We start from the raw sequence: 26,489 nt of genomic DNA, 5'->3' as shown, positions 1-26,489 counted from the left end.
AGTGCAGTGATCTGTGGATAGAGAGAGGAACCGTGTGAGTATGGAGGTTTGAAAACAGTTCACTTAGGTTTTACGGGACACACTCTGGGCTTCTTCCCCTCTACTACTTTTCCTCTCCGTGGCAAAAGACTGTGCACGGTTATTACGACACAAGTGTCTCCGCAAAGTGTGGTTTATTCTCACCCAACAACTTGGGTTCTATTATCACCAGTTTATACTGTGATTTACCATTACAATTACACAATCAGTTTACAAGGGTTTCACATACATGTACACACATGAAGGCCAATGCACATGTTGTGGAATTGACCATGGGACATATGACACGACATATTTCAGGTCATAGGTTAACCCTAATCTCACAGATGTGTGTTCACACACGGTACTCAAGATAATAAGAGTAAAAAATGGAAAGTGTCCTTGACCAAATCTGATATCAGATGGTCAGGGTGGGTTTAAAAGGACCTGCAGTTGAGCAGAGCTGACACCGAGGCTCAGACAGAAACCACCATGAAGGCTTTCATTCTTCTCGCTCTGTTCGCAGTGGCATGTGAGTCTTCTATTTAATATACTTTTAGTTTTTTAAATTTTAAAACAGGGTGGGACTTAACAATGTTTTATTGCTGCTTAAAATGTGGTTTTTTTTTTCTATTGTCGTTATGCAAAATGTGAATTGTGGTTCATTGTGTGCTTCTGTCAGACGCTGCTCCCATTGACGATGAGGACGACAAGATTGTTGGAGGCTACGAGTGCAGAAAGAACACTGTGGCCTACCAGGTCTCTCTGAACTCTGGCTACCACTTCTGTGGAGGCTCCCTGATCTCCAGCACCTGGGTGGTGTCTGCTGCTCACTGCTACAAGTCGTAAGTGTGCACAAGCCCACATTTATTCGGTTTACCCTGAAAAAATTGTTTGATATGAAACTTAAACTGATCACCTCTTTAAAATGAAAATGTCTTGCAGCCGCATCCAGGTGCGTCTTGGTGAGCACAACATTGCTGTCAACGAGGGCACAGAGCAGAGCATCGACTCTGCTAAGGTCATCCGTCATCCCAGGTACAGCAGCCGCAACCTGGACAACGACATCATGCTGATCAAGCTGAATAAGCCCGCCACCCTGAACAGCTACGTCCGCACCGTGTCCCTGCCCTCCAGCTGTGCCGGCTCTGGTACCCGCTGTCTGATCTCTGGATGGGGCAACACCAGTGGCTCTGGAAGTCAGTAAAACAGCACAAACATACCCGAGAGGTTTTTAGTACGTGATGGCTTTTGAATATATACATGTACCCTATACTGATATTTCCCTTCTACTCTAGGCAACTATCCTGATCGCCTGATGTGCCTGGATGCCCCCATCCTGAGCGACAGCAGCTGTAGGAACTCCTACCCTGGACAGATCACCCACAACATGTTCTGTGCTGGATCCCTCGAGGGAGGCAAGGACTCCTGCCAGGTACCAGCTAAATTCATCTTCACAGATTCCTGCAGTGTTACATGTTGAACCTGAGGACACCTCTGCTCACTTCTTGTTTTCTCTCCGTCTCCTATCAGGGTGACTCTGGTGGCCCCCTGGTTTGCAACGATCAGCTGCAGGGTGTGGTGTCCTGGGGCTATGGCTGCGCACAGAGGAACAAGCCTGGAGTCTATGCCAAGGTCTGCAACTACAACTCCTGGATCCGTAGCACCATGTCCTCCAACTAAAGTCTCTGTACAGTATTTTGCCAAGAAGCAGAAAGTGCTCAAAATGATTAAATAAATAAAAAACGATTCAAACTCATCTGTTTAGATTCAAATGGTTAAAACAAACCATAACTCAACTATGCTACCTACAATACACTCTGTGTTAACATTTCTTTTTTAATTCAAAAGTTATTTATCTTATCAAGAAGAAAAGAAATAGACACTAAAATCAAAAGTGTTTAGCTAAAGGCACAATACAGGATTAACAATAAAATCAAATATGAATGAAAAAAGTGACCTTTATTAGTTTGAAGACAAACTACCCATGTACAACAGATAAGGGTGTGTATGAGGGAATCAGGCGTGACATCAAAGCATGAAAATATATATATATTTCCAAAAATAGTGAATGTTTAACCAACAGAAAAACAAACAAAACAAACTGCTGCAGAATGTCTGGAAAAAACTTGAATCACTTGATTGCAGGCACATATCACAAGACAGATGCTGACACTGATATTGAAAGTGATACAAAATACAAAATGAAGATGAATTTCCATTCAGCTCCAAAACAAATGTGGGATTGAATTCTGCACAACAGTTTGATTTGCATTAGTTGAGAGTTTCCGTATGATAGTGATATTTGATATATATATATGTATATATAACATTCACAGCCACATACAGGAAATAAACATTATGAGGTAAATTTGTTCCATTCGAGTTATTGACCAAATTTTAAGTGACCAAAATGTACAAGGAAAACAATGAGAGAATGGGCTAATTTAATATATAAATTCCCAAATTCCTGATCGTCTTGTAGCAAACTTTCTTACAGTTCTTGTCAGAATTTCCACAGCAATGATGACTTTATGATGTTCAATGTGATCACTAACAACTGTAATTCCTGCGATCAAAACCTATTACATGATTGTGGCAATGCATCATCACTCAGTCGTCTTCATGTTTAAAATACACTCACGGGCCACTTTATTAGGCATACTCGTTATCTAATCAGCCATGGTCGTCATGACGCATGGTCAAGACGACCACCTGAAGCTCAAACTGTGCCATCAGAAAAGAGAAGAAAGGTGGACTTTTAACATGGCACGTTTTTTTGTGCCAGAGAGGGTGTTCTGAGTTTTTCCAGCAATTGCTGATCTACTGGAATTTTCACACACAACCATCTCCATGGTTTATAGACAATGATCCAGAATAAAAAAGATAAAGTATCCAATGAGTGGGTAAGAATGCCTTGTCGATGCCAGAGGCTGGAATGGTTTGAAACAATAGAAAGGCAACAGTAACTCAAATAATAATCATACATACAACCAAGGTACGAAAAGCACCATCTTTAAACACACGTGTCAAACCTTGAGGCAGATGGACTACAGTGGTGTCTTGTGTACCTAATAATTTGGCCATGAGTGTATTTGCTGCATCTCATACTGGATTTCGGTTCCCCTTCCAAAAACACATTTAGGATTTTTTTCTCTCCTCACATTTGATCAAAAGAAATGTAGTTATATCGTAACCAAAGCTCAAAATTCACTGCCTGATTAACATCACAGAAAGTCTCTTCACTCTTTGGACATTCAGTGGACATCTTCACACTTTCTTTTCTTTTAAATATTTTGCAGGTGTGCGACTGGCAACGTTGTTCATATGTTCCACTCCAAGACTACAGCACCGCTGTGTTAAACACTGTTAAGGTGACACAGAGACAGAAAACCAAACATCCATTTACGTTATTACACCTGGCCTCTAGCATGCTGCAAATAATGGTGATAAAGGTCGGAAATTGCAGAATACACATTACCACACATGGCACACTCGATGCCATCTGAAGTTGTGCATTGTTTTACAGTCCTCAGAGGTGTAATGGGTTTTCCAAGTGCATTTTCAACTTCTATCGTGTGGCTGGTACCTCTATATTGGATTAAAGGCTGGCTGCTTTCACATAGGTATGTTCTACCCAAATCAACATCCTGATTTTGGCCAAAAGAAATCATGGACACTGGAGAAGACTCACTAGGATCAGGAGGAAGGCTGTGGTCCTCAGGTTCAGGATGTAAGGTAACTATATGGTTGTTAGTGGATGGCACAAATGTTTTTTTGTTTGTCTGTGTACTGTGATCATCGAGACATAAATCAATGTCCCTGTGTGTGTCTTGCGATGTCGAATGGCAGAGCTGGTGACTGAACAGTAAGTCCAGAGTCTTAAAGCTGCTCCTGCACTGCTCACACTGATACGGAAGAGACACTTTCTTAGGCCTGACCTCAACCCACCGGAACTCCGGATGCTCGCTCATGTGTTTTTTGTAGTGCTCTACAAATCGGAAACCTTGTCCACACTGAGGACAAGTGAAGCGGCCGCGTCTCTGTCGATGGATTCTCTGGTGATGCCAGAGCTTTTTCCAGTTCTCTAGGGTCTTACCACAACAGGCACAAGTGAAACTCTGACCCGAGGCGTGAGTGAGCATGTGGGCTCGGAGTCTGCCCATGTGTCTGAACAGTCGCCCACAACGCGGACAGAGATATTTCCTGGGGTCGGACCTGTTGTCCAGTTTGTTTAACTTTGACACAAAGTGTGAGACACAATTAGTCGGTATGACTGTCGTCTGGAACGGTTTCTTAGTGGTGCGTTTCTTGCGGACAGGTTGCAACAGTTTTTTCTGTGTTTCATAGTTGGCAGCAGGTAGAGGTGAAGGTAAACTGTGTCCTGATGAACACCTTAGAGCAGGCACTGTGTACTGAATTAACGACATCCTCTCTTCCTCCTTTATGGCAGAGCTGGACAGGTTTCCAGCTCTGGACAAGTAATCTTTGCACTGGTCGTGATGGCTGTTAAACTCAGACAGCATGGCAAACAGCTTGTCACAGTACAAACAGCGGTAAAGTTTTGTGCCAGTGTGGGCTTTCATGTGACTGTTGAACTCCTGTAAATGGCCAAAAACATTCTTGCAAATGTGGCACGTGTACGTCAGTGAAGGCTTTTCACTGCCGTCAGGCTGGAGGTTGTCGTAGCCTCCCATTGGCCTACAGGTGTGATTTTTTGCATTGCTATAATGAGTGAAAGACTTTTCGCAACGTGTGCAGTTGTAACGCTTCACAGACCAGTGCGTCAGCTCATGAACACGGAGGAAGTAGGCCTGACCGAAAGCTTTGCCACATATATCACATTTATAAGGTTTCTCTCCTGTGTGGACACGCACATGTCGTATAAGGGCAGACTGAAATGGGAATGTTTTACCACAGTACTGGCACTCTTTTCTCTGTCTCTTTACTGGGGGCACAGATGTGTGAGCTCCCAGGCTGTTTTCATCGTTGTTCCCTTGGCTCTCCTTCTCAGATTTGTTGTTCACTGCGTGCTGCGCCAGCTCTTGTGCATGCATCGTCATATGAGACTCATACTCGGTGCAAGAGAATTTTATCTTGCAAAACGGGCATTTTTGATAGATGTTGCTCTTACTGTGCGTCTTGAGATGCAGATTTAAATTAGAATTTTTGCTGAAACCTTTGCCACACTGTGGACATTTGTATGGCCTCTCTCCAGTATGAATCCTTTGATGAATGATGAACTGAGACAGAAATTTAAATGGGCGACCACAGTATTCACACTTCATTAGCGTTTTACTTCTCATATTAGCGTAGGTGGCATCTGTGTCGGCGTCTGACTTGGCTTCTTGGAGTTCAGCGTCAGTGCTGTCTTTATGGTCCTCTCCAAGTTGCCGACTCTGTAACAACACATTACTTATTCTCCTCCTTCTCTTTCCACCTCGTTTACGCCTGAATGTGATTTGTTGACTGTTCAGACCCTCAGATTTAACAGTGGAAGTGGCACATGGTTCTAAAGATTTAGGTTTGCTTGCCTCAGACACAGGATTGAATTGATCCAGCTCAACCTCTATAGTCTCACTTTTCACAGCAGGAAGGCTCCTGACAGATTTAGGTGTTTCTTCAGAGGACGTTATTTCAGCAGAGCTGAAGGGATCTGTATTCTGCATGTTTACATTTTCTAGCGAGTCAAGAGTACCTGTTGATTTTGACTCTGATATTTTAAGTTCATCATTTTGAGTAGGACTTGCCATGTTCAGACTGCTTAAATCCTCTGATGGAAAAACATCAGGTGTAGCTGTTGCTGCTGCTGGAGAATACTGTTTTATTTGTGGTAATGCGACTTCATTCAGGTCTGCCTGATGCTCTTGCACCATTCTTGACTGTGAGGAACACTCGACACCCTTTTCATCTCCATCATCCACTTGTTTGTCAGTATTTAGTTCCTGTTTATCTGCCTCTGCTCCCTCCTCACAGCCTGCATCATTGTTCAACACTGATGAAGTTTCCTGGAAATCATCCAGTTTGGACACTTTAGCTGGAACTTGCTGATCAGCCGGTTTACGCCTTCTTCTTTTAACATCTTGTATAATGGACTGATTGGTAGGTTTGGGGGGAGTCAGTTTAGTTTTCTTCTCATCCAATTCACCGTTTTCAGCTCGTACCAAAGGTCGCTGCTCCCCTCTACTCCTCAGCCTCCGAGCAGGAACACTAATATCACCGACATGAGCAGAGACAGCAGGTACACTAGCATCAGCATCTACATAAGTAAGGGTGCTTTTCAAAGTTTCAACTTCTGATTTCCTATGCCTTGCTCTTCTTTTTTTTGGCAGCACAGACACATCTTTTACATTTTCATCAGGCACAGAGTGAGGATCAGAACTGTTGTTTAATGGACCGTCAACAGTGTCAGGCACATCACTACTGCCATGGTTTTCTAAGCATGCTGGCAAAGGTAGAGTTGTGCTGATGTCCTTGTGCTGAACTGCATCAGCTCCAGTATACAGATCTATTTTGTTTTCACTCAACCACAATTTCACTTTATGGTGGCGCCCACATTTTTTGTGGGCCTCCATAGTCTGTCTATGAATGTCTGTTGTCGAGTTGCACACAATCACAGGTGTCACCTGAGGCTTCGCTTCCACCTCTACCTGTGATGATACGTGCTCATCCTGATTATTTGTTCCATTGCCTGTTTCTGAGTCAACATGGCAATGGTTGTCAGACTCCATGTTCCATGATGAGTTGGCCTCAGCAACAGTTTCAGTCAGTTCTGAAGCTTTCATTTCCTCTCCCCGTCTGGAATCCAAGTCAGACTCGGTGCATCTCTCATCTTCAGGTATCTATAAGGAAGAAAAAGCAGTCACAAATGTGCAAACAAAGATGTGACACATATCTCACAACATATACAAATTACAAAACACACAAAAGCATTTGCCTTGCAATTGAAAGCCCACGCCATTCACCAAAACTCTATACAAATAAAACCATATCTAAATGTATGTAAAAGCTCTTAATTCCATATGACCTACAGTAAACACACCTACAATTATTAAAAGCTTTAAATGAACAATTTATTTATTTTCTCACCAACTACCTGCTTGTAGTCCGTAGAAGCAAGAATGGTACTGTGAGGATGAGGTGTCACAGAAGTTACTTCAGAGGATGTGTTTGGGTCACTGCTTCCTCTGCTGAAGGACATTTTACTCCCCATGTCAAACCTCTGTGGATTAAACAGCGACAAGCACATTGTAACTCAGTGACATATATTCCTACAGCATAACACTATCGTGTTACAATGTCTGCACTGAAATATACAGAAATTCCTGTGAAGACAATTATAATCACTCATTCACTACATTCAGACCATTGTTAAATGAGTTCACACAATGCTGATTTAGACCGTCAGCTTCACACAGCCTGTGTTTCTTAGTACAGCAGAGTTTAGATCTCATCACAGCCAGCGACATTCTGAGGCGATTCATTTTATATCAAGACAGAGGGAGGGAACAGCAAGATGGCTGCGAACAGGATGGACAATAAAAAACAAAGAAGCCATCACTTCTTTGACCATGAAATAGTTCAGAGGTTTTGTAGAGCTCTACTGCTATATACAAACAAATGCTCCTTCAGTCAGGTCTGATAGTATTGACTGACTGAGATACTTTCAGATGAAAGACATGGCATACAAAGTTTTTTTAATTTCTGTTCACAAAGACCTGACACACCACTCCTTTTGCAATGCAAAACAGGAAGCTGGAGCAGCATGTAAATACTGTACTTCTAGGTCATTCTCATTCTATACCAGCTCACCTGGCAAAATCACAAATCACCTCACTGATTTTTTACAACTCATTAAAAAGTTCCCATAGTGCAACTTAAAATACTTAATCTGTTATGAATGTATGTACATCTTTAGCCCTATGGGCTAATTCTAATAATTTCTCTGACTTATCAGTTATTAGATATTTTGTCACATTTATACATTGTGCAAATAGCTGCCGGTAATTAAATAAAATGCACTTCCTTGGACAGAGATTTAATTCAGTACAGTGATAATGTTATAGCACAATAGTCATGGTATTCAGTCCAGCATTATAAAAACACAAACGCATAGTTCTTAAGTTAAATTTAGAAAAAGCAACTTCTAGATATTTTGATGTATATTTTCCCCAGAGGGATTCTTTTAATTTCCTTGAACATTCATGAATCATGATTCAATGCAGGTATTAACATATATCAGTATAGGATTTTATTTTGATAGTAAGAGACATCATTACTGATCCTCTTTATGACTGGGAACTGATGTATTGTCCCTGACCATGAACTATTTCAGAATTTCAATATGTTATGTACATGTGTTCAACTGCTTACTGACACCAACATCTTATCTGCCAATCACTTGGCAGAAATTCAATACATTTAGGGATGTAAACATAGTCAAGATGACCTATTTTAGTGAAAATGGAGCACCAGAATGGGGAACAAAAGGCGATTTTAAAGTGACATTTGCTGTTGACTGGATGGTCTGAAGTATTTCAAAAACTTCTGTGATTTTCTCCAAACAAAGAACAAAATGCAACCAGTGAGTGCCTTGTTGATGGCAGAGGTCAGAGAAAAATGTTGAAAAGGCAACAGTAATTAAATAAAACACTTACAACCAGAACGACATCTTGAAGAAGATGGTCTTCGGCAGCAGAAGTGCCACTTGATTCTGTGCTGCCACTGTGTACCTAATAAAGTGACCTGTCAATGTACAAGCATGTACCATGCAAAGCTACAGTGATTAGTGGAGCTGGATACATATTAATTAGGATTATCAGCGTGCCTCTGACCAAACGGCTTTTGACTGTGGACACAACAGTCACACTCTAGACACAACAGTCACACTAGCGTGTGTGACCATCTATCATTAACACCTACCAACATCAATGTAGGCGTTTTCTCTCGGTAGGCCACACTGTTAGCTGCGGTTTAACATCACAGGCCACGCAAACACAACCGTTAACTACACTGTCAGCGCATGTCCTCCTACAACCAGTTACGCCAGTGTGTGTCATGCTATGTCGACACAGCGGACACGACATAGACGGTAGTAAACAAAGTGCTTGCCTGAGTGGGAGAGAGTCGCGGCGGGTCTCTGCGTAGCCATGCGCGGACCGTTGCTCCACTCGTTAGCTACTGGTTAGCTTAGGGCTAACTGTATGCTCTGACGTTGCGTGGCTGCTCCGCATTGTTTGACACGCGTGTGTTGATAAAACGAGCTATTATTGTGGAGGCTGGCTTTTCAGAGCAAGTGCTGTGTAGATTTTTGGTGTAAATGGGTTTTTTTTTTCACTCGTTGCGGTGACAAAAAACGGGTTGAGTGCATGTTAACTAAGTTTAAAAGCTTTGTTTGTCAAGTACTGTTCTCTGCTGGGTTTTAAATCATATCTGTTAAATTAATATTTTTTTTTTTAAAAAACGGCAAGGAAAACGCCCCTTGGTTTATGCTGGTGAAGAAAATTTGGTTGAATTAATCCACATTTTATGCCTCCTTGAATGGATGTATTGTTTGAAGAGGTTTTTTGGGATGGTCTGCACAACATGTGTCAACATGTTTTATTTCGTTATTGTACTTTGTAAAGGTGTTCCCTTAACTAAAAACAAACTATTTTGACATATTCAATTAGATTTGTTGCACTTCACTTGCACAGCAGAGGTTCCTACCCCTCTACTATAATGTTTCTTAATAACTTCTACTTAGAGAATGTTTGAAAATATCTATATTTTACTTCATGTACATAGATTTAAGATTGTTATTTTATGTGCACTTACATTATACACCTATATGTGGACTTATGGGTCCAGGTTGTTGCAGCATTTAATGTTTGGTCTCTGAAGCTAGTACCAAAAATTGAATTTACAAGTACTTTTAGTTCATGAACGGCCCCTGCGTGGATTTGTCTTTGCATGGGCACAAACCGCCCACACCCTGCCTCTGACTATACACTGCCGCAAAAAAAACAAAAACAAACCCTGCATGCTTCCAATGCATTGATATATCATGATTTTACCTCATAGGATAGTGTTTGTAAAACGGCCCCCTCTACTGGACGGACATATTATAGCGCCTGAATAAATCAGAGGAAAACGGTCACCCTTTACTTTGAACAAGAAATTGTCAGTAGCCTAATGACTAAGAAAAAGCCAACTAAAATAAATTGTTGATTTATATATTTACACAATGAGCATTTAGGCACCCATAAAAATTACTAAAATGAACAAGCTGCTAAAACCTAAACAAACAAGTTGTAGCTAAGTACTTGTAGCCTTCAGTCACAATAACATATGCAACTGGCTCTCAGATTACAGACATTATAGTTATTAACGTTGAGACTTCAAGCCATTTGTGTAATTTCCACACACAAAAACCCACAAACATGGAGAGTTTAAAAATACAGTTTAATACAACATACATTTTATTCTTGTAGTTTAGCAAAATTGGGAAGGACACACGAGGTATTATTGTCAGTTCCCAGCCTCACAACACAATTGCTGATTATATACTACAACATACTGTATTTTAAAAGCAAAACTTCAATTTATCTGATTACCCTCAAACTGTACATTTGATTACCACAGCAGGGATAGCAATTTTAGACTCTTGTCTCTAAGTATAGAACATACAGAACCGCTTACTGTACTGAGGAGAGAAATTGAAACTTAGATTGTTGTCACTATATATCATACATCAAAATTCTTCAATGGAGTTTGGAATATTGTGTTCCTGTGAGTTGACCCTAAACCAGTGAATAATGTAAAACTGAAAATGCAGTCTTTTCTGCACTTGGTCCATTTTCAACATAAAATATTACATGCAACACGGATGTCACGCTCTAGTCATGTCAAGTTTTGATGGGAACAGATGAGGTTACTTGATAAATCATTTCAGCCGGCTTGCCTGAGTCGCTTTCAACAATGTAACAATCATCGTCCATACTGTCTACATTTGTCCTATTCACAGGGACAGCATCTTGCCCTCTGTCCAGGCCAACAGCCACTACTTGGTTTTTCTTCATGTTACCAGCAAATGGGACCTCCAGTTTCTTCTCACCATTCATCTGAACAGGAACTGATCTTGCCAATGGCATCATCCTCTTGAGATTTTGATGCTGTCTTCCACCACGACCTTGCTGTGCCATAAACTCCCGTGCTTTGGCACACTTGTGCCTCTGAAGCAGAGCAGCAGACTCAAATGGAAGATGACAGACTCGACATTTATAAGAATTTGTTGATGTGCCGGCATTAAGGCTCTGAAACTTTGCTGGAAGGGAGACACTGTTGTAAGGCTTGAATGCATGGGGATTCCAACCCCTCGATTGCTGTGATGAAGTGACCTGACGCCCCTGATTTCCTCTATTGTACATTCTGACATTTTGATTTTTTAACTTCAGGTTGGAAACAGAAGGTGTCTGATGGCCTTTTCCAGGAACAATGGATTGAAGTCTGTTCCACTGGATGGGTGGAGTGGCCGGTGGAACTTGAAAACTCTGATTCTTACTCACATCTGTACTGGACTCATTTACTGTCTTGGTATTTAATGGTTTTGCAGTAATAACTTTGAATTTGTTGTTGTTAGAGATGGGTGCGTTACAAAGATGAAAGCGGGGTACTACCTTCTTACTGGAGAGCAGCAGCCCACATCCTACACAGCCAGACACTTTATCTATGACATGATTGCCGTGGTGGGTGATTAGTGAGGTCTTTGAAAAAAAACATTCGCCACATTTTCCACAAGTGTATGGTTTGTTCTTATCAAACTGGCGCACTGTTTGTAACAACACGACTGGCTGGTAAATTGTCCACAGATCCACAGTAGGTGCACCTACACCTGTAAAAATATTCTTCGCCTCCAATTTAGGGGTGACAGGATTTTGGGGGAATGATGCATGTAACATAGAAGGGTAAATGCCAGGCACTTGTGAAACCTGTGTAGACTGCTTTGGAACTTTTACCATCGGAGCTGATGACATGGATACTTGCACCATAGGCTTCCCTAGCGAAGATGGTGACATGGTGTTTGCTTTAGGTGTCTTCCAGACAACCTCGCCTGTCTGTAATCTCTTCATTTGCCGCTCTTCTTCTATACGCTTCTCAACCCTGCGTTTTCTTATTGTTTCATGATCGAGCACTTGGTGCCCTGGTTCATGTGTCGTGCTGTGCTCATGCATGTCGTCGTACAGGTTAAATTCAGTTCCACATGAGCAGATGTAATGTGCAGCAGTACACAAATGTTCCTCCAGGCATTTCCGATCTGAAAATATTTGCTCACAGTTGAAGCAAAACCGGCCTGCATTTATCAGATCTTTGCTTAATCCATCCTCCATAACATTTTGCAGTTTTCGCTGTCCTCCCTCCATATTCAGGCTGAGCTTGCGTGTGTTCACAGCTGATGCTGGACCCTCTGATGCACCGTTCCTGCTGAGACAAGAAATAATACATTCAAACTACTGAAAATAAATTGACAAATATTACATTTGAACATACAACGTATGTTCCACAATTGTGAATGTAATGACACGGCTCTGTTGACCTAGTTATGCTAACGGCTAAACCAGACATTCCCAAACTTCGGTTTGATGTAGCAAAACATATGAGGCCTGCACCCAGATTTAATCATCAGGAATACACACTTTGAAGTAAACAAACATTTTTGTTCCATTTACGAATAAATAATGAATTTAATATTAACCAAAATGATTGTGATTACCATTTCGGCCACTACAGAACACCACATACTAGGGATGCACAATATTATCAGCACGGTATCAGTAGATATTGGCTTTGAAATGTATTATCAGATACAACACACCAAGATCTGCTGATACGACTAATGACAAGAACAGCAGACCATATAGGCTTCTTTGACTTCTATGCTGGTGCCCTCTTAAACTTTTTTCTTCCCCACATTTGACATTTGTTTATTTTGCTCAATGGAGTGAATTATAGCGACATGTTCTTTGATATGAGTAGGCAAAATATTATGTAAATTTCACTAAAGAAAAGACCTCTGTAGTTGGGCGCAGGGAAGTATATATACATATATATATAGAGAGAGTGCTTGGGCTGATATACGATACATACACACACAAATATATATATATATATATATACACACACACACACACACACACACACACACACACACACACACACACATATATATATATTATCGGATATATATCGGATATTGGCAAAAAAGTAAACAGGTTCCACTGCATGTTAACTCAGTTAACATGTTAACTCTCAGCAGCAACTCTGCATATAGACATTGGAAAGACAACCCACTTAAGTTCAACCTAAGCATCCAAATGGTAAAAAATGTGATTTCAGTGGCTTTGAATGTTATACAGTCTCTGGTACCAGGTGGGCTGGTGTGACCTTTTTTTCAAAAACTGTTGATCCACTAGGATTTTAAACCTCAAAAATGTCTATGGTTTACAGAGAACGATTTGGAAACAAGGAGAAAATGTTCAGTATGCGACAGCTCCTTGGGGCAAATCCAACTTGGTATATTTCCTTGGCACCCTTTGGGGCCCTGAGAACAAATTGAGCATGATTTAAAAGCCACAGGCTACATGAGTATCACTTCATGACCACTGTGTACTCATCTTCTCACCAGTTTCAATTCAATAGAGCTCATTCTGGATGTTGTGGAAGTGGAGGTTAGCATCCTGGACAAATCTGCAGCAACTGCATGATGCTACCATGTCAATATTGTGTCAACACCTCCGAGGAACGTTTCTAGAACCCGTTTAATCTGTACCACGAAGAATTAAGTCAAATTTAGTTCAAAGGGTACTAACAGGATGTACCAAATGCAGTGGCTAGTCAGTATATCATTAAAAAATAAAATAAGTGAGACATTAACTTAATTTAGACTTGTTTTAATATCTTTCAATATTTGTACGAAGCCAACCTGCAATACCACTAACACCCACGAGTAGGCCGCGGCCCACACTTTGAGAAGCTTTCCAGGAAACGAATGACATGCTACACTTATCACAAATCACTTACAGTTTTAATTTTAATATTAATATAACGGTAGTGGATCGTTATTATTATTTGAATCAATTAAAAACCTGAGGCGAGTCGATGAACTCTACTGGGTAGTTCTTTACCAATCGCCTGTAAAATATCCAATCTATGAACCAACAGTGGTGTGGCTGTACAATTTACATTTCTATATGACTAATTATTGTGAAAAATGTGTTGACTAATCAACTATGACGATTCCTTATGACATTGTTAATTTAGTGAGCGCGCGCTCGCACTGCTTTATAACAATCCTTCCATGCTAACGCTAGCGACGAGATCGTAGACAGTAAGGTTTGCGTACTTACACATGTAAATCAGTGCTGCCGTTGCAATAGCCCGATGTGCTCTCTTAACACACAGCAAACAGCATATCCATTGTCGTTATGCGAGAAATTAAAAATCGCGCTAACTGGCCGGAGTTAGGAAAAGATGGCAGTTGGCAGTCGATTAGCCACACCACTAAACTAGAAGGCCGAATAAAAAACCGGTCTTCTTCTAAGAGTGGCGCACTTCCTACGGTAAGCAACAGAGGTTTTCTTCGTCGCTCTGACTCCTAGCGGTTGGGGGGTGCTGGTGCACGAATGACGCATCCGGTGTCGTGCCAAAAATTGATAGTCCGCCAGAAACAAGATTCACAGCTGCTTTTGTCCGGATTAAACTGTCATGACGTAAATAAAAATCTTATTTGTGATAAAAGCGAATGTATGTCTTTGGTTAGTAAATCTGAAACCATCGTTTACAGTAATTAATATTATTAGCAGGCCTTTCGAATAAAGAATTTATAGGTTTTTTGCAATTATCCTTCACCTGTTGAAACACCTGTAAAGGGGCATTGCAAACAGCATCCTACTATATTACGTTTGTTTTTTGTTTTTTCAAAACCACTTTGTTTCATTCATGAGGAGGATTGTATTTAAAACCTAAATCAGTTTCTGGCAGATGATTATTTTTTTTATCATCAACAAAACCTAGTAAGTTCTTTCTGGGGTCAAAACCTACATCAAAATTTAATCAAAATTTGTCCTTTGACTAAACCTGCTCACATACACACAGACAGATGAACATGACCTCCTTGATGAAGGTAAAATAATTGTGACATGTGAGGATCATATTTTTGATCTCTGATTGTCTAATAATGCCACTTACAGCAGCTTTTACGTAAATGGACAATGTATTTGAGGAGCCATAGGAAACTAATAACCCTCAGCAGCCATATGACACCAGATAGTTTAATTTCGTCATGGTCATAAGTTTAATTCCACCCACCCCTGGCTGATTGTACTCAATTCCCTTGTAATTCGCTTTGGATAAAAGCATCTGTTAAATGACATGTAATGTAATGTAATTTATAACTCTTGAATATTCAATAATTGCTATTAAATGTGACAATTCCTCAGTAAATCTGAATATTTCATGTGGCCTGCCATTCAGTTGGTCAACAATTATGTTGTTATTGTTGGGTGACTGCATGGGGTCATTTATTGCCACACTATGTTCATCACAAAAAAACTTTCTGACTGTTTTGACTTCAGTTATAAAACATTGTATGGAGTTTCTGAAACTGCAAAGAGGAAAATTAGTGGTAAATTTAGTTTTGGAAGCAGAGCTGATATTTGTTAAGGTCTATTCACTCACAGTTAAAGTGATGTGGTGTATTTTAGTCTCTGCCCTAAGCTACCATCAGTCAGATACTTCAGTCTTGGCCATGAAATCAGCAGACTCAAGGGGCACTTACATGAAAATGCTTTCAGAACAGCCCTCATCAGCAGGTTGAGTTTCTTCAGATGCCATGGAAACAGACATTTCACAGCATCCTTACAGCTCGTCCATGTTGAATTTTACAGTCTAGTCTCATCCATGAAAACAGTCATAACTTATACACTGATGATAAGTACAGTATGATACTGCAGAAAGCTCCAGAACATGAGTAACTGGGGCCAGAGGATATACACTCTTGTCTCGTCCAGTTGATATTACGATTATTTCTCATCTGCCAGTCTAAAGACATCATTGTACAAAATTAGGCTTTACAACTCTCAGTTTACACTGAGAGGACACCAAAAATGTATTCATATTACACTTACGCTAGGGTGTGCAAAGGATAAGAAGGTAGAAATGCAACATTACAGATACCAACTGCCATAAAACACCAAAATAGTACTACATTTAAGTAATTACAGTTTTACAATCTTTTTGATTTTATTTATAACACATATGTTACAAATCAAGATCTAAAACTAGACACACCAAACAAAGCCTTGCAAAAACCAAATGGTGATTCACCTCAAAGGTTTAAATGTATACATTTCTTGCATATTTCCCTACAAAATGGAATTTAAAATAAAAAATGTACTTATAATAAACACAAAATTTAAAATAAAAAATTTACTTTTAATAAACACAAAATTATAGCTAGATTAACCTGCAGAGGTGCCACAATTAACCTCTTGGTCTCCAAGGTCAGTGCCATGTATACAGTTATCATGCTGTCAAACCTTCTGGCCCCAGAGTTTCTGTGCAGTAATCCTTGCCAAAAAGCACAAACAACTCAGCAATATCGAAGATAAATGAACACTAATTGTATAATTTTATGTGCATTAGCACTTGCTTAGAGCCGAGGAGCAGTTGCTTGGTAAGTAAGTCTTGATAAAACTATATTTCCCTTTAAAATATTATTATTCATTAACTGAAACAACAGATCTGTGGCACGGCACACTAAATTATTATGCACTACAATATTATACAAAAACACTGAAAGTAAAGTTGATACTGTGCAGGGACACAGACTCAGGTCTTAGCTTTGTGCGTACCCACACATACTTTTTAAAATTTTGTATGCTTGTTATGCACCAATGACACCAGAACAAATTCCTTGTATGTGCAAATCGTACTTGGCAATAAAGCTCTTCTGATTCTGATTCCAAATTAATCTGATCAGCAACATTCCGTGGCCTTACACCTTCAAATTAAATCTAATGACTAACAAAAGTGAACTCCCAGCTATTAATCTATTACGTGTCACTGTGTCAGATACATAATTAGCATAATTATAATTAGCAACTACGTTTGAGGAGTAAAGCCCAGTCATTACGCTCCGATAGCAATCAAGTTAAACCAATAGGGCCGACGATACAGGCAAAAATGTCATTACCACAATAAAGAAGTTACATATCAGTCATTATTATCTAGATTATGACTGATTATTATCACTATCTAGATTATGACATTATTATCTAGATCTTTAATTCTCAGTGAAAGTTGTAGTACTTTATTAGTTTAACACCATGTCATAAGCAAAAAAACAAACACTGCTGATTATGCCATTATGTTTATGTATTATGAAGATTGTTTGCATGTTAAAGAAACACCTAAGTTATGCATAACTTAACTAAATATTTCAGCTGAAAATATAATATAATTAACCCTTGAAAATGAGACGATTACTTCAAAAGGGGTTTATCCTAATAAATTAGGGATTTGGTAAATTGGACACTCTAGATTGACCGTAGGTGAGAGTGGATGGTTGTCTTTGTGGCCCTGCGATAAACTGGTGACCTGGCCTCTCGCTGTGGGGTGTACCCTCGTACGCAGATTAAAAAGGTAGAAAATAGATGGATGTTTCAGTAAGAGATATATATATATATATATATATATATATATGACAAAAAACAACCCCCCCTTCTTATTTTGTTCCTTTACTTTTTTCCTTAAGGCCACAAAGGATATAAAATGTATACACTATACACACACACACACACACGTACACAGTTCACATAGTAGTATGTTTATTAACACGGGAAAACAAACAAGATGTCACAATGTGACTATGTGATAAAAGTTTGAATAACAAATCTGCAAACATTTACAAGCCAATGAAAATTTGTACTACAAGGATTAATTTGACCGACCTAAAATGTACAGTGTATCAAAGCTTTAATTTTACAGTTGCAAGCTAATAATGATACTCAAGAGTTTGAAAAAACATCATTTGTAGCTGTACTGTCTCCAGGAAAGCTAAAAAGAAGTACAACTGGCAAATATGGAAAGAAAACCCTATCAATTATTACACTATACTATGAGAAAAACTGTCCAGAATGTACTATACCACATCAGACATCCATTAGTGTCATTAGGAAGTGACCTGTTGTGTTTGTCGTTTATCTCCTGCCATAATGCGATGAATCTTCCTGCGATGGGTTTTGAGCGATTTAATGTTTGCGTATGTACCTTGGCAGATATCACAGCGATGGGCTTCAGGTCGTTTGTGTGTCAGCAGGTGTTTCTGCAAACCATCCACCGTGCTAAACCAGCGAAGACAAACAGGGCAACGCACAGGCTTCACGGCAGGCTTGCAAGTCCCGCTCCTCTGGTGAAACGTAAGACTGATAGAGTTTGGAAAATCGGAGTTGCACTGGGAACAGTGGTGGGTCTTTGGTGGATTTGTGGGTACACTGGCAATACGTGGTCCTTTGCAACGATTCCAGGAAACGTGCCTTCGAAGGGAGCAGCGAGAAGCAAAGGTGTTGCCACACCTTGTGCACACAATCCGCTGCTTTTTCCTGGTGGAATTTGGAAACTGTTCTGTGCGTGGCTGCTTTGTGGGCTGCTGCGCTGACGGAGGTGGCTGCTGCTGCTGAGGCGGCTGTTGCTGAAATCGAAGGAGCAGCGGTTGTGAGGGTTGTAGTCCCTTCAGCAGCTGATGATGAGGATGCATGTGTATCTGCAGATGAACTTCATAGTCTGCCCAGGAACTAACAGTCTCTCCACAAGTGGGACATGTATAGGATTCCTGGGCATGTTTCTGCAGATGCTCTAGGAGAAGCTTTGGAGATGTGAATCCAACCCCACACTCACACGTCACCCTCCTTGGCAGTACGGAGGGCAATGACATGATACCCCAGTGACCTCCATCATCCTCCTGCGTTAGGCCATCTGTTGCACTAACTGACTCACTCTGCTGCATGGTTCTTCTGTCCACATCAGACATTGATTGTCGCAACTGGCATTTCTTGCTGTGAACCGTCATGTTATCTTTGCGGTTAAAGGTTTTCCCACAAACAAAACAAGCAAACACTGGTTTCATATGGTTTGCATTTAGCGGAATGGCATCCTGCGCTGCAGTCCCAGGGGCACATGGCCTGAATCCACATAGCCGGAGATGACGCCTCAAAGTAGATGCTTGACTGTAGGTTTTCTGACACCTGTTGCAAGGGTACCATTTTACTCCATCTCTGACAAAGTAACGCAAGCTAGCTGACGTCGTCTCAGCTTGTTGCAGCGACGCAGATGTCCTCACCTCTCCTCCTTCAACAGCTTTTCCTGCAGAATTGAACACCTCCATTTCATCATCCAAGGGCATTGTCCACTGTCCTTCACCACCATCAACCGCTGCTACATTCCAGCTGTATTCTTCTCCTTGCTGGGGTGAAACCCCACACACAGAGGCATCTTTGTTGTGCTCCATCATTGGTTTGGGGTCGAACGGTGAAAACGTTTTTGAGGGATGATTCCAGGCCAATTTTGACGCTGCAGGCTGGTCTGAATTTTGAGACATCAACTCAACCTTTATATGACCACTAACTTCAGTGCCCACAGCAACACTCTTAACAAAATGGGATTCAGCGGTGTGTTGTGTTTCTGTTTTGACAGTACTGTTTGATGTCAATATTAACCTATTCTGAATAGGGGGATGGGCTTGCTGGGTGAGGGCTGACCCTGGGCCAAGACACTTGTGCATTTTGAGGTTCCACCTTCGTGCATAGCTGTGCTTGCACAATGGACAAAAGTAAACTTTTTTTGTGCTACTGAGACCATGGAACGGCACTATTTTTTGACCAAATGGTAATTTCTTTTGACAAGAACGCATGGGTTGTATGGCCCTGTTTCCTAACTGGGGACAAGTATGACTGTCTGGTAAAGGTACTCGCCCAATGATCAGCTGTTTGCAGTGACGACAACACTTAATCCTCTCTTTCTTGTGCAAAAAATGATGCTCCGTCAGCCTATCCAAATGTGGAAAGACTCTACGACAGCGACCACATTGGTATCTCCCATAAACACCGTTACCCACAGGATCCATCAGCCTTTGACGGGTTTCAAGAACCACAACAGGTGAGAAAGTCTTGGTCAGAGAGACAACTCTCTTCTTACTGGACTCGAGAATTTTGCTGATAGACGGAGCTTTTGTTTTTATACCAGGTTTTGAAAGCAGTCGCCTCATTTGCGCAACAGAGAGATCGTTGACTGGCGATACCTCAGGTTTTGGTCCTGGTGTTATGTCAACCGGGACAACTTCTTGTTTTGGAGTGACTATGCTATCACTATTATTTTCAGGCTGACTAGGCGAAGAACATTTCATGTATGCTGATGCTAGCAACTTCATTATAGAGTTAGTTTTTGGCAAATTTGTACCTTTTTCATTGCTGGGGACAGAAATTGTTTTATCCTTAAAATATTCATCTTCTACAGTCTCTGGAAATGTCTCTGTTGTGGGTGACATGTCTAGTTTCTTAACATCTTCCTGTTGGGATGTACATTGTGAAGTGGTAACAATGGCAACTTCTTCCCCAGGGGTCACATCTGCTTTATGATCTGTTAATGTGGATGATTTGACAGGTGGGGATCTTGAGGTAGAGGGGCAACAAAGGTCTACACCAGGCTGGGTTACAGTAGGACTTAAGGACACATGCTGGGTGGGAAAAAATTTATCACAACCTGTTCCACTCGAGAAATCAATATTATCATCCTGAGGCTGTAGCAGCCGAATCTGGGAAACATGTGAACTCTTGTGCTCCAGCATAAGACTGAAGTCCTGAAACTCCTTTCCACAATCACAAATGTAAAAAGATGGTGAAGAGCTCTCAGTCAAGAATGATGGTGGACTGTTGTGCTCAACGGATGAGTCCATACTTGCAAACAGTGTTTCGTGTGGGCTGATGACTGGTTGTGGAGAGGTGGTGGGGACCTTGGTGACTGCGTTCGCATGTGTTGCCTGGTGGACGAGCAAGGAAGCCAGTCCAGTAAAGGTGGCTGAACACGCCACACAGCGGTAAACTTTGGGGGACGAAGTGTTTCCCTGCAATCCAAGCATCATGGGAACTAGATGTACAGGTTAAACCAGGTGGTGTGGTCAGGCAAGGCAGTTTCCTGCAAAACAAAGACAACACACTTAATTGAATTGAATTGGTAAGATTGGTGCTACACTACTAAAATTAAATAAAATATTTCTAGTTAGAGTCCAAAACACATTCACTATTTCCCTACTGATTAAAGTAATTTAAAAGCATTTATATGAATACAGAACAAAATTAAATAAGTATGAAATATAATACAATTTGTTTGTAATATACATGGAAATATGTATACATAGATAATATAGGTCAGGAGTGTTTTAGCCCAGTTTGACCTTTCACCCCAGTCTCAATCCACTGTCCAGTCCAATTGAATCATAAATGATGATAAATATAATAAAAATATGTGATTGATTTGCAATATATTTCTTATATAAGTCAAGCCTAAATTCAATATTTACTGCATTTTAGATTTAAAGTGTGATGGAACTCTTCCACATGAAATACTATAAAAATATTAACTGTATTCTAAAGGAAAGATGAGATATGTATTACTTATAAAAGTGTATGTTTCACTGACAAATAGTATAACCCTGGCCACTTGTGCTGTATTAGGCAGACACTCACTGGCCACTTTATTAGGTACACAGGAAACCTACTAAAATAACAGGAGTTGCACACCAACAAAAGCGAAACCTTGAGTGTTAAAAGTAGAGCCATCTTCTTGTTATGTCATCTAAGATGGATGTCAAGTCTCAACAGTAGCACACCACTAGAGATGGGCAAGTACACTCACTTCTGTACCACTCGTGGCATAGCATCTGACACTTTACATCCTCAGCACATCCATGCAAGACCTTTGATTCTGGCAGACATGTAATGCAGGTCTCAAAAGATATGATTCATGCTTTTACATGAAAATAGCTGCTCACTGTTTTTCAGTTTCTCCACATGCAACCCTCAAATCTTTATATTGAGCACAGGGCTGGGCACTATGACGAAAAATGCTATCATTATAAAACATTTTTTTACATTTAACTGTTTTACGGCTCTATCAGCTTCACAAGCTAAACAAAAAGAAAATGCAATTAAATCTCATGTAGTTAAAGAATGAGTTTTGCTTCTGGGTGATAGACACCAGTTAATTGTGGTTTCAAACTTCTGAAAATTGTATACAAATCCAAGGCATGATATTCACAGCAACGAAGTAAACTCAATGTGTGTTTGAACAACATATCTATAAAGAAAGAACCACTGATATTATTGCCATTAGAGAAAGATTATATGGCAATACATCTTGCTATTGAAACATTGCCCAGCTCTGAATGGAACATGATATTGCAGCTCCATTCTGTTCAGTTTACCTGATAAGTCCATCTATAAACGGCAACTAGTCAAAAACTCTGCCCCGCATCATTACCAGGACTTTGTTTGCTGTTTGGGATTAAACAAAAAAACAAACAAAAAAAAAAAACCTTGATGAGAAACATGCAAATAACAAATAAATGAATACCTGCCTGAAACGAGCACCTACACACATACACCCAAAAAAGAAATAAAAAATATAACATCAGTTATTGTAAGATAAAATTGATCGAGCACTTTTCTAATTCTGAAGAACATTGTAACTATTGTAATTATTATCTACATTGTCATCATTGTGCAGTTTAACTGCCACAACTGAAGCTGCTCAGATTCAATCAGATGGGAAGGATATAAAAAGGAATGTTATCGCAATGTGTAATTAGGGATGTACATTATTTAAACTATGTAAAAAGTATGCAACTAACTATTACTCGGATAATGAAATTTAACCCATCCGTCACCTTTTTTTGGCATTAGTGATAACGACACTATTTGGGCAGGGTGGTGTGGCTCAAAATTCATGCTGCTGTATAATTACAAACCTCTTGCGCTAACAGTACAGTATACTGTATATCACGATATATTTTTGGGTATGTGCATTTGTGCACTTCACAGAGTTCTTTCTCCCCTTGCTCAGCTGTAGGCACCACCACATCAAGAGATTTAATTATGGCCAGAAAGACACTTATCTCATCTCAATTCTAAGGGTTGGTAACAATGGTTGTAAACAAGAGTAAGATGTAGGTTCATGTTTGTCTTAATGTGAAGCACAAATGTACACACACATTAAATGGTGACATTGCTTTGCTGGTTAGATAATAAACAAGGACAATCCTAACCATGTTGTAGTGGTTATATGGCATATAGGGAGACGTAAAATGCATAATAAACAAAATGAATGGCAACTTCAAGGCAGACTTTATTCAATAACTATAACTGTTGAAAATATGAAACTACTACTCAATGTAATCAATGCTAATATACTACACTGGTGTAGTGTGGTCTACTGTAGTGAGTATATTGTCAGACACCCATCCCAACTGCATGGTGCACACACGCACTCAATGGTAACTGTGCTTCGCTGGTTAGATTAAAACAGTGAGGGAAATAATGTCAATAACGCTACCCATTGAATCTGCAAACAGGGATACCCGTAGAAGACCGTTCTGATTTCGTCTGCTAGGCCGCACGTGTGTGGAGAGAATCACCTGTGTGACTGCCTGCGTGTCTCCAAAAAAACCTGGACTATGGCTTCTCTTTCGCACTGTACAGTTCTAGCAAGACTCAGCTTGGCTGGACTCTACACAGTTTGGGTATCAGCACGTCATTTTCCCATTACTCCATAGTAGCACCTCAACATGGGCGGGGTCTTCATAGCATGGCTGCACGAAACCGCCATGACGCCATTTTATACGCGACACACACAAACTAGTGACAAGCAAAGCAGTTCTTTTTTGTGTACTTTTGAAATCAGTTCATTAAAAGATCAGTTCAGTACCTCGTCTGACAGTCACTGAACTAAAATACTTCAGACGTCATGCTCACGGCTCTTCCAGTGACGACACTCTCTGACCAATCAGTGGCCAGCCGCCAAGTCCTGCAGAGCCAAGCCATGCAAGAACTGTATGGTGGAAAAGATCCATTAGGTCTTCTTGAATCCATCTAATACTCCCACTGGCTGGTTTGACCACCATGGGGTCGAGAGCCTTCAGCTGCTCGGCCCCAAGACTCTGAAACACCCACAATACATCAGAAACTCAAATGCTGTCTCCGCCTTCAAATCACAGCTCAAAACTCACCTCATATACTCTGTAATACAGATTTGCTCCTTATTTATCTAAATCTTTGATGCATTTTAGCATCTTTAAGTGCTTAATACCGTTTTGTTGTATTATTTCTGTATTTTATATCATTTGAAAGGCCGCCTTGAGTGTCTTGAAAGGCACTTATAAATAATAATGTTTTAGTATTATTATTACCACCATTATATTCATCATTATAGAAATGCTTCAGAATCAGTGATCACTAAAGATCACAGCATGTGTTCACACATCAGTAAACAACAACATCCACCACCACCACCACTGAGGTTCACGTTCAAATGAGGTAGATCAAACACATGATGGACAACATCACAGCCGAAACATAAAAAACGCCACCATGAGCGGAGCAGACGACCTCCAGATACGACTGTGAACAAAATACAGTATTTCACTTAATACATTTTACCTTTACACGCGCAGTATCTCTTTGCCAAGACCCTGGCAGTAACGAGCTTCTCGCGTACGCTCTCGTCAGCTCGCTTCGCTTCTGACCACAAACAAACCGCTAACGGTTCTCTGGTGAAGGGAAGCGCTTCAGGAAGAGGAGGTGCCCGGCCACGTTCCCGGTGAAGGCCGGAAAATGGACTAACGTTAGCAAGCTAGCAGCCTCGACCTCGGTAGCTGGTCCTGCTCCTACTCCTGCTTCTGCTGCTGCTGCACAACAACAACAACACCCAACCGCACGTACCTCCATATACACACCAGCCACAGCAGACCCAGCGATTCTCTTCAGAGAGGAACCACAAAGGGTTGGCGAGGGGAGGAGAAGCAATGGCCCCGCACACATCTGCTCATGCGGAGGCATAAACTCTCAGGGGAAACGAGGCTCCGCTCTGTGCTGCTGAAGCGACGCGATGCTGTGTGTGCCAGGAGGAAGAAGAAGAGCAGCGAGCTGAGTCGAGTCGAGCTGAGCTAAAGCTGAGGCTGAAGCTCTGCAGCTGCTGCAGGCGCCAAAGACGCGACATCGGAGCATGCGCACTTAATACGAGCTCTTCCGGAAATTCACAATTTATTTCATCTTTCTTTTTTTTGCCATCTTCATTATTTATATTAATATTAAACAAATTACTAAAAGCCAAATATACCTCATTGTCATTAAATCAAAAGGACACTATTTCTACAATGTCTGTTTGTATTAAATATTTTATTACAACTTTTTCAAGAAAAAGCAACTATGTACAACAATTACAGGTATGCGCCCAGTGTATGAAATAATGTCTCTTTCCTGTTTTAATTTACATTGTCCTCACTTCTACTCAATCTACGTGTTGTTTACTCAACTTCCTCCCCATTTAACAATAACAAAATATTAGATTATTAATTTGTTTAATTTTTGTTATACAATATTTTTTGCCTGTTTTTCTTACTTTTTCCATGTAATGTATTATAACGTATTTGTACCATGAATATTATTGGTAATTCCTCAATCAACTGCTGAATTAGCTAAGTTTATTTATCAATCATTTATATATAGTGTTTTATTCACTTGGTGAGACACCTAATCACATAAAAAAAGAAGATTGTTAATGTGAACCATGATCATGTTCCTACCTGATATTCTCAAGGCAACACCCTTGACCTATTCATTGAGTTGGGATATTAATCTTTAGGTCATATGTCAAAAATAAACCTGTTGAAGCATCATAGGAGCAAATTCTTTCACAACCACAAAGAGCTGGAGTGTGAACATACCCATAATGACAGGGGGTCATCAATCTGGATTCACCTTTGACCATGGTCAGTCAAACTTTTTAATTTTTCCCAAGAAGTAAACTTTCACTCACTCTCTCATTGTCTTCCGCTTTGTCCTCCACATGAGAGTCTCCGGTGGCTGGAGCCAATCCCTGCTGACATATGGTGAAAGATGTGGCACACTGTGGACAAGTCGCCAGTCCATCACAGGAGTGTCCAGTTAACCTAATCTGCATGTTCTTGGACTGTGGGAGGAAGCCGGAGTACCCACAGAAAATCCATGAGTAAACGGGAGAATATGCAAACTCCACACAGAAAGGCCCTCAGTCAAACTGGTGACCCTCATGCTGTGAGGCAACAATGTTATCCACTGCGTGTATACTGCTGTGTGGCCAAGTTAATTTTCACTGGTAATTAATTCTTCCCCATGCTTGGGAGTATG

At 40.5% G+C, this 26,489-nt stretch overlaps 4 protein-coding genes across 9 annotated transcripts; 1 reads left to right on the top strand and 3 right to left on the bottom strand.

Annotated features, from left to right (window-relative positions):
* Positions 1 to 464: 464 nt before the first annotated feature.
* Positions 465 to 1,777, top strand: LOC131470958 (trypsin-3-like). Its single transcript, XM_058647072.1, has 5 exons — positions 465 to 550; positions 701 to 863; positions 964 to 1,217; positions 1,317 to 1,453; positions 1,552 to 1,777. Exons 1-5 carry the CDS (start codon positions 511 to 513, stop codon positions 1,699 to 1,701), a joined length of 744 nt encoding a protein of 247 aa, XP_058503055.1. The 5' UTR covers positions 465 to 510; the 3' UTR covers positions 1,702 to 1,777.
* A 184-nt stretch (positions 1,778 to 1,961) lies between these two features.
* Positions 1,962 to 9,258, bottom strand: si:dkeyp-84f3.9 (zinc finger protein 721). Of its 4 annotated transcripts, none has more exons than XM_058647009.1 (3): positions 9,130 to 9,258; positions 7,115 to 7,240; positions 1,962 to 6,860 (listed from the first exon to the last, which is right to left on the bottom strand). In XM_058647009.1, the coding sequence occupies exons 2-3, from the start codon at positions 7,229 to 7,231 to the stop codon at positions 3,432 to 3,434; spliced, it is 3,546 nt and encodes a 1,181-aa protein (XP_058502992.1). In that variant the 5' UTR covers positions 7,232 to 7,240; positions 9,130 to 9,258; the 3' UTR covers positions 1,962 to 3,431. The 4 variants fall into 4 exon arrangements, with proteins under 4 accessions (XP_058502992.1, XP_058502993.1, XP_058502991.1 ...); XM_058647010.1 differs by lacking the exon at positions 9,130 to 9,258 and adding an exon at positions 8,676 to 9,123; XM_058647008.1 differs by lacking the exon at positions 9,130 to 9,258 and adding an exon at positions 8,941 to 9,123.
* Positions 9,259 to 10,442: 1,184 nt separating this feature from the next.
* LOC131470937 (uncharacterized) lies at positions 10,443 to 14,650 on the bottom strand. Of its 2 annotated transcripts, none has more exons than XM_058647036.1 (2): positions 14,403 to 14,650; positions 10,443 to 12,480 (listed from the first exon to the last, which is right to left on the bottom strand). In XM_058647036.1, exon 2 carries the CDS (start codon positions 12,417 to 12,419, stop codon positions 10,905 to 10,907), a length of 1,515 nt encoding a protein of 504 aa, XP_058503019.1. In that variant the 5' UTR covers positions 12,420 to 12,480; positions 14,403 to 14,650; the 3' UTR covers positions 10,443 to 10,904. The 2 variants fall into 2 exon arrangements, with proteins under 2 accessions (XP_058503019.1, XP_058503020.1); XM_058647037.1 differs by lacking the exon at positions 14,403 to 14,650 and adding an exon at positions 13,679 to 13,709.
* A 3,215-nt stretch (positions 14,651 to 17,865) lies between these two features.
* im:7147486 (zinc finger protein Xfin) lies at positions 17,866 to 25,302 on the bottom strand. 2 transcript variants are annotated; one of them, XM_058647013.1, is made up of 2 exons: positions 25,044 to 25,302; positions 17,866 to 21,243 (listed from the first exon to the last, which is right to left on the bottom strand). In XM_058647013.1, exon 2 carries the CDS (start codon positions 21,188 to 21,190, stop codon positions 18,227 to 18,229), a length of 2,964 nt encoding a protein of 987 aa, XP_058502996.1. In that variant the 5' UTR covers positions 21,191 to 21,243; positions 25,044 to 25,302; the 3' UTR covers positions 17,866 to 18,226. The 2 variants fall into 2 exon arrangements, with proteins under 2 accessions (XP_058502996.1, XP_058502997.1); XM_058647014.1 differs by lacking the exon at positions 25,044 to 25,302 and adding an exon at positions 24,762 to 25,018.
* Between the last annotated feature and the right edge of the window lie 1,187 nt (positions 25,303 to 26,489).

This window comes from Solea solea, chromosome 13 (genome assembly GCF_958295425.1).
Source record: "Solea solea chromosome 13, fSolSol10.1, whole genome shotgun sequence".
NCBI lineage: Eukaryota > Metazoa > Chordata > Actinopteri > Pleuronectiformes > Soleidae > Solea > Solea solea.
This window is presented reverse-complemented; position numbering and strand designations above follow the sequence as displayed.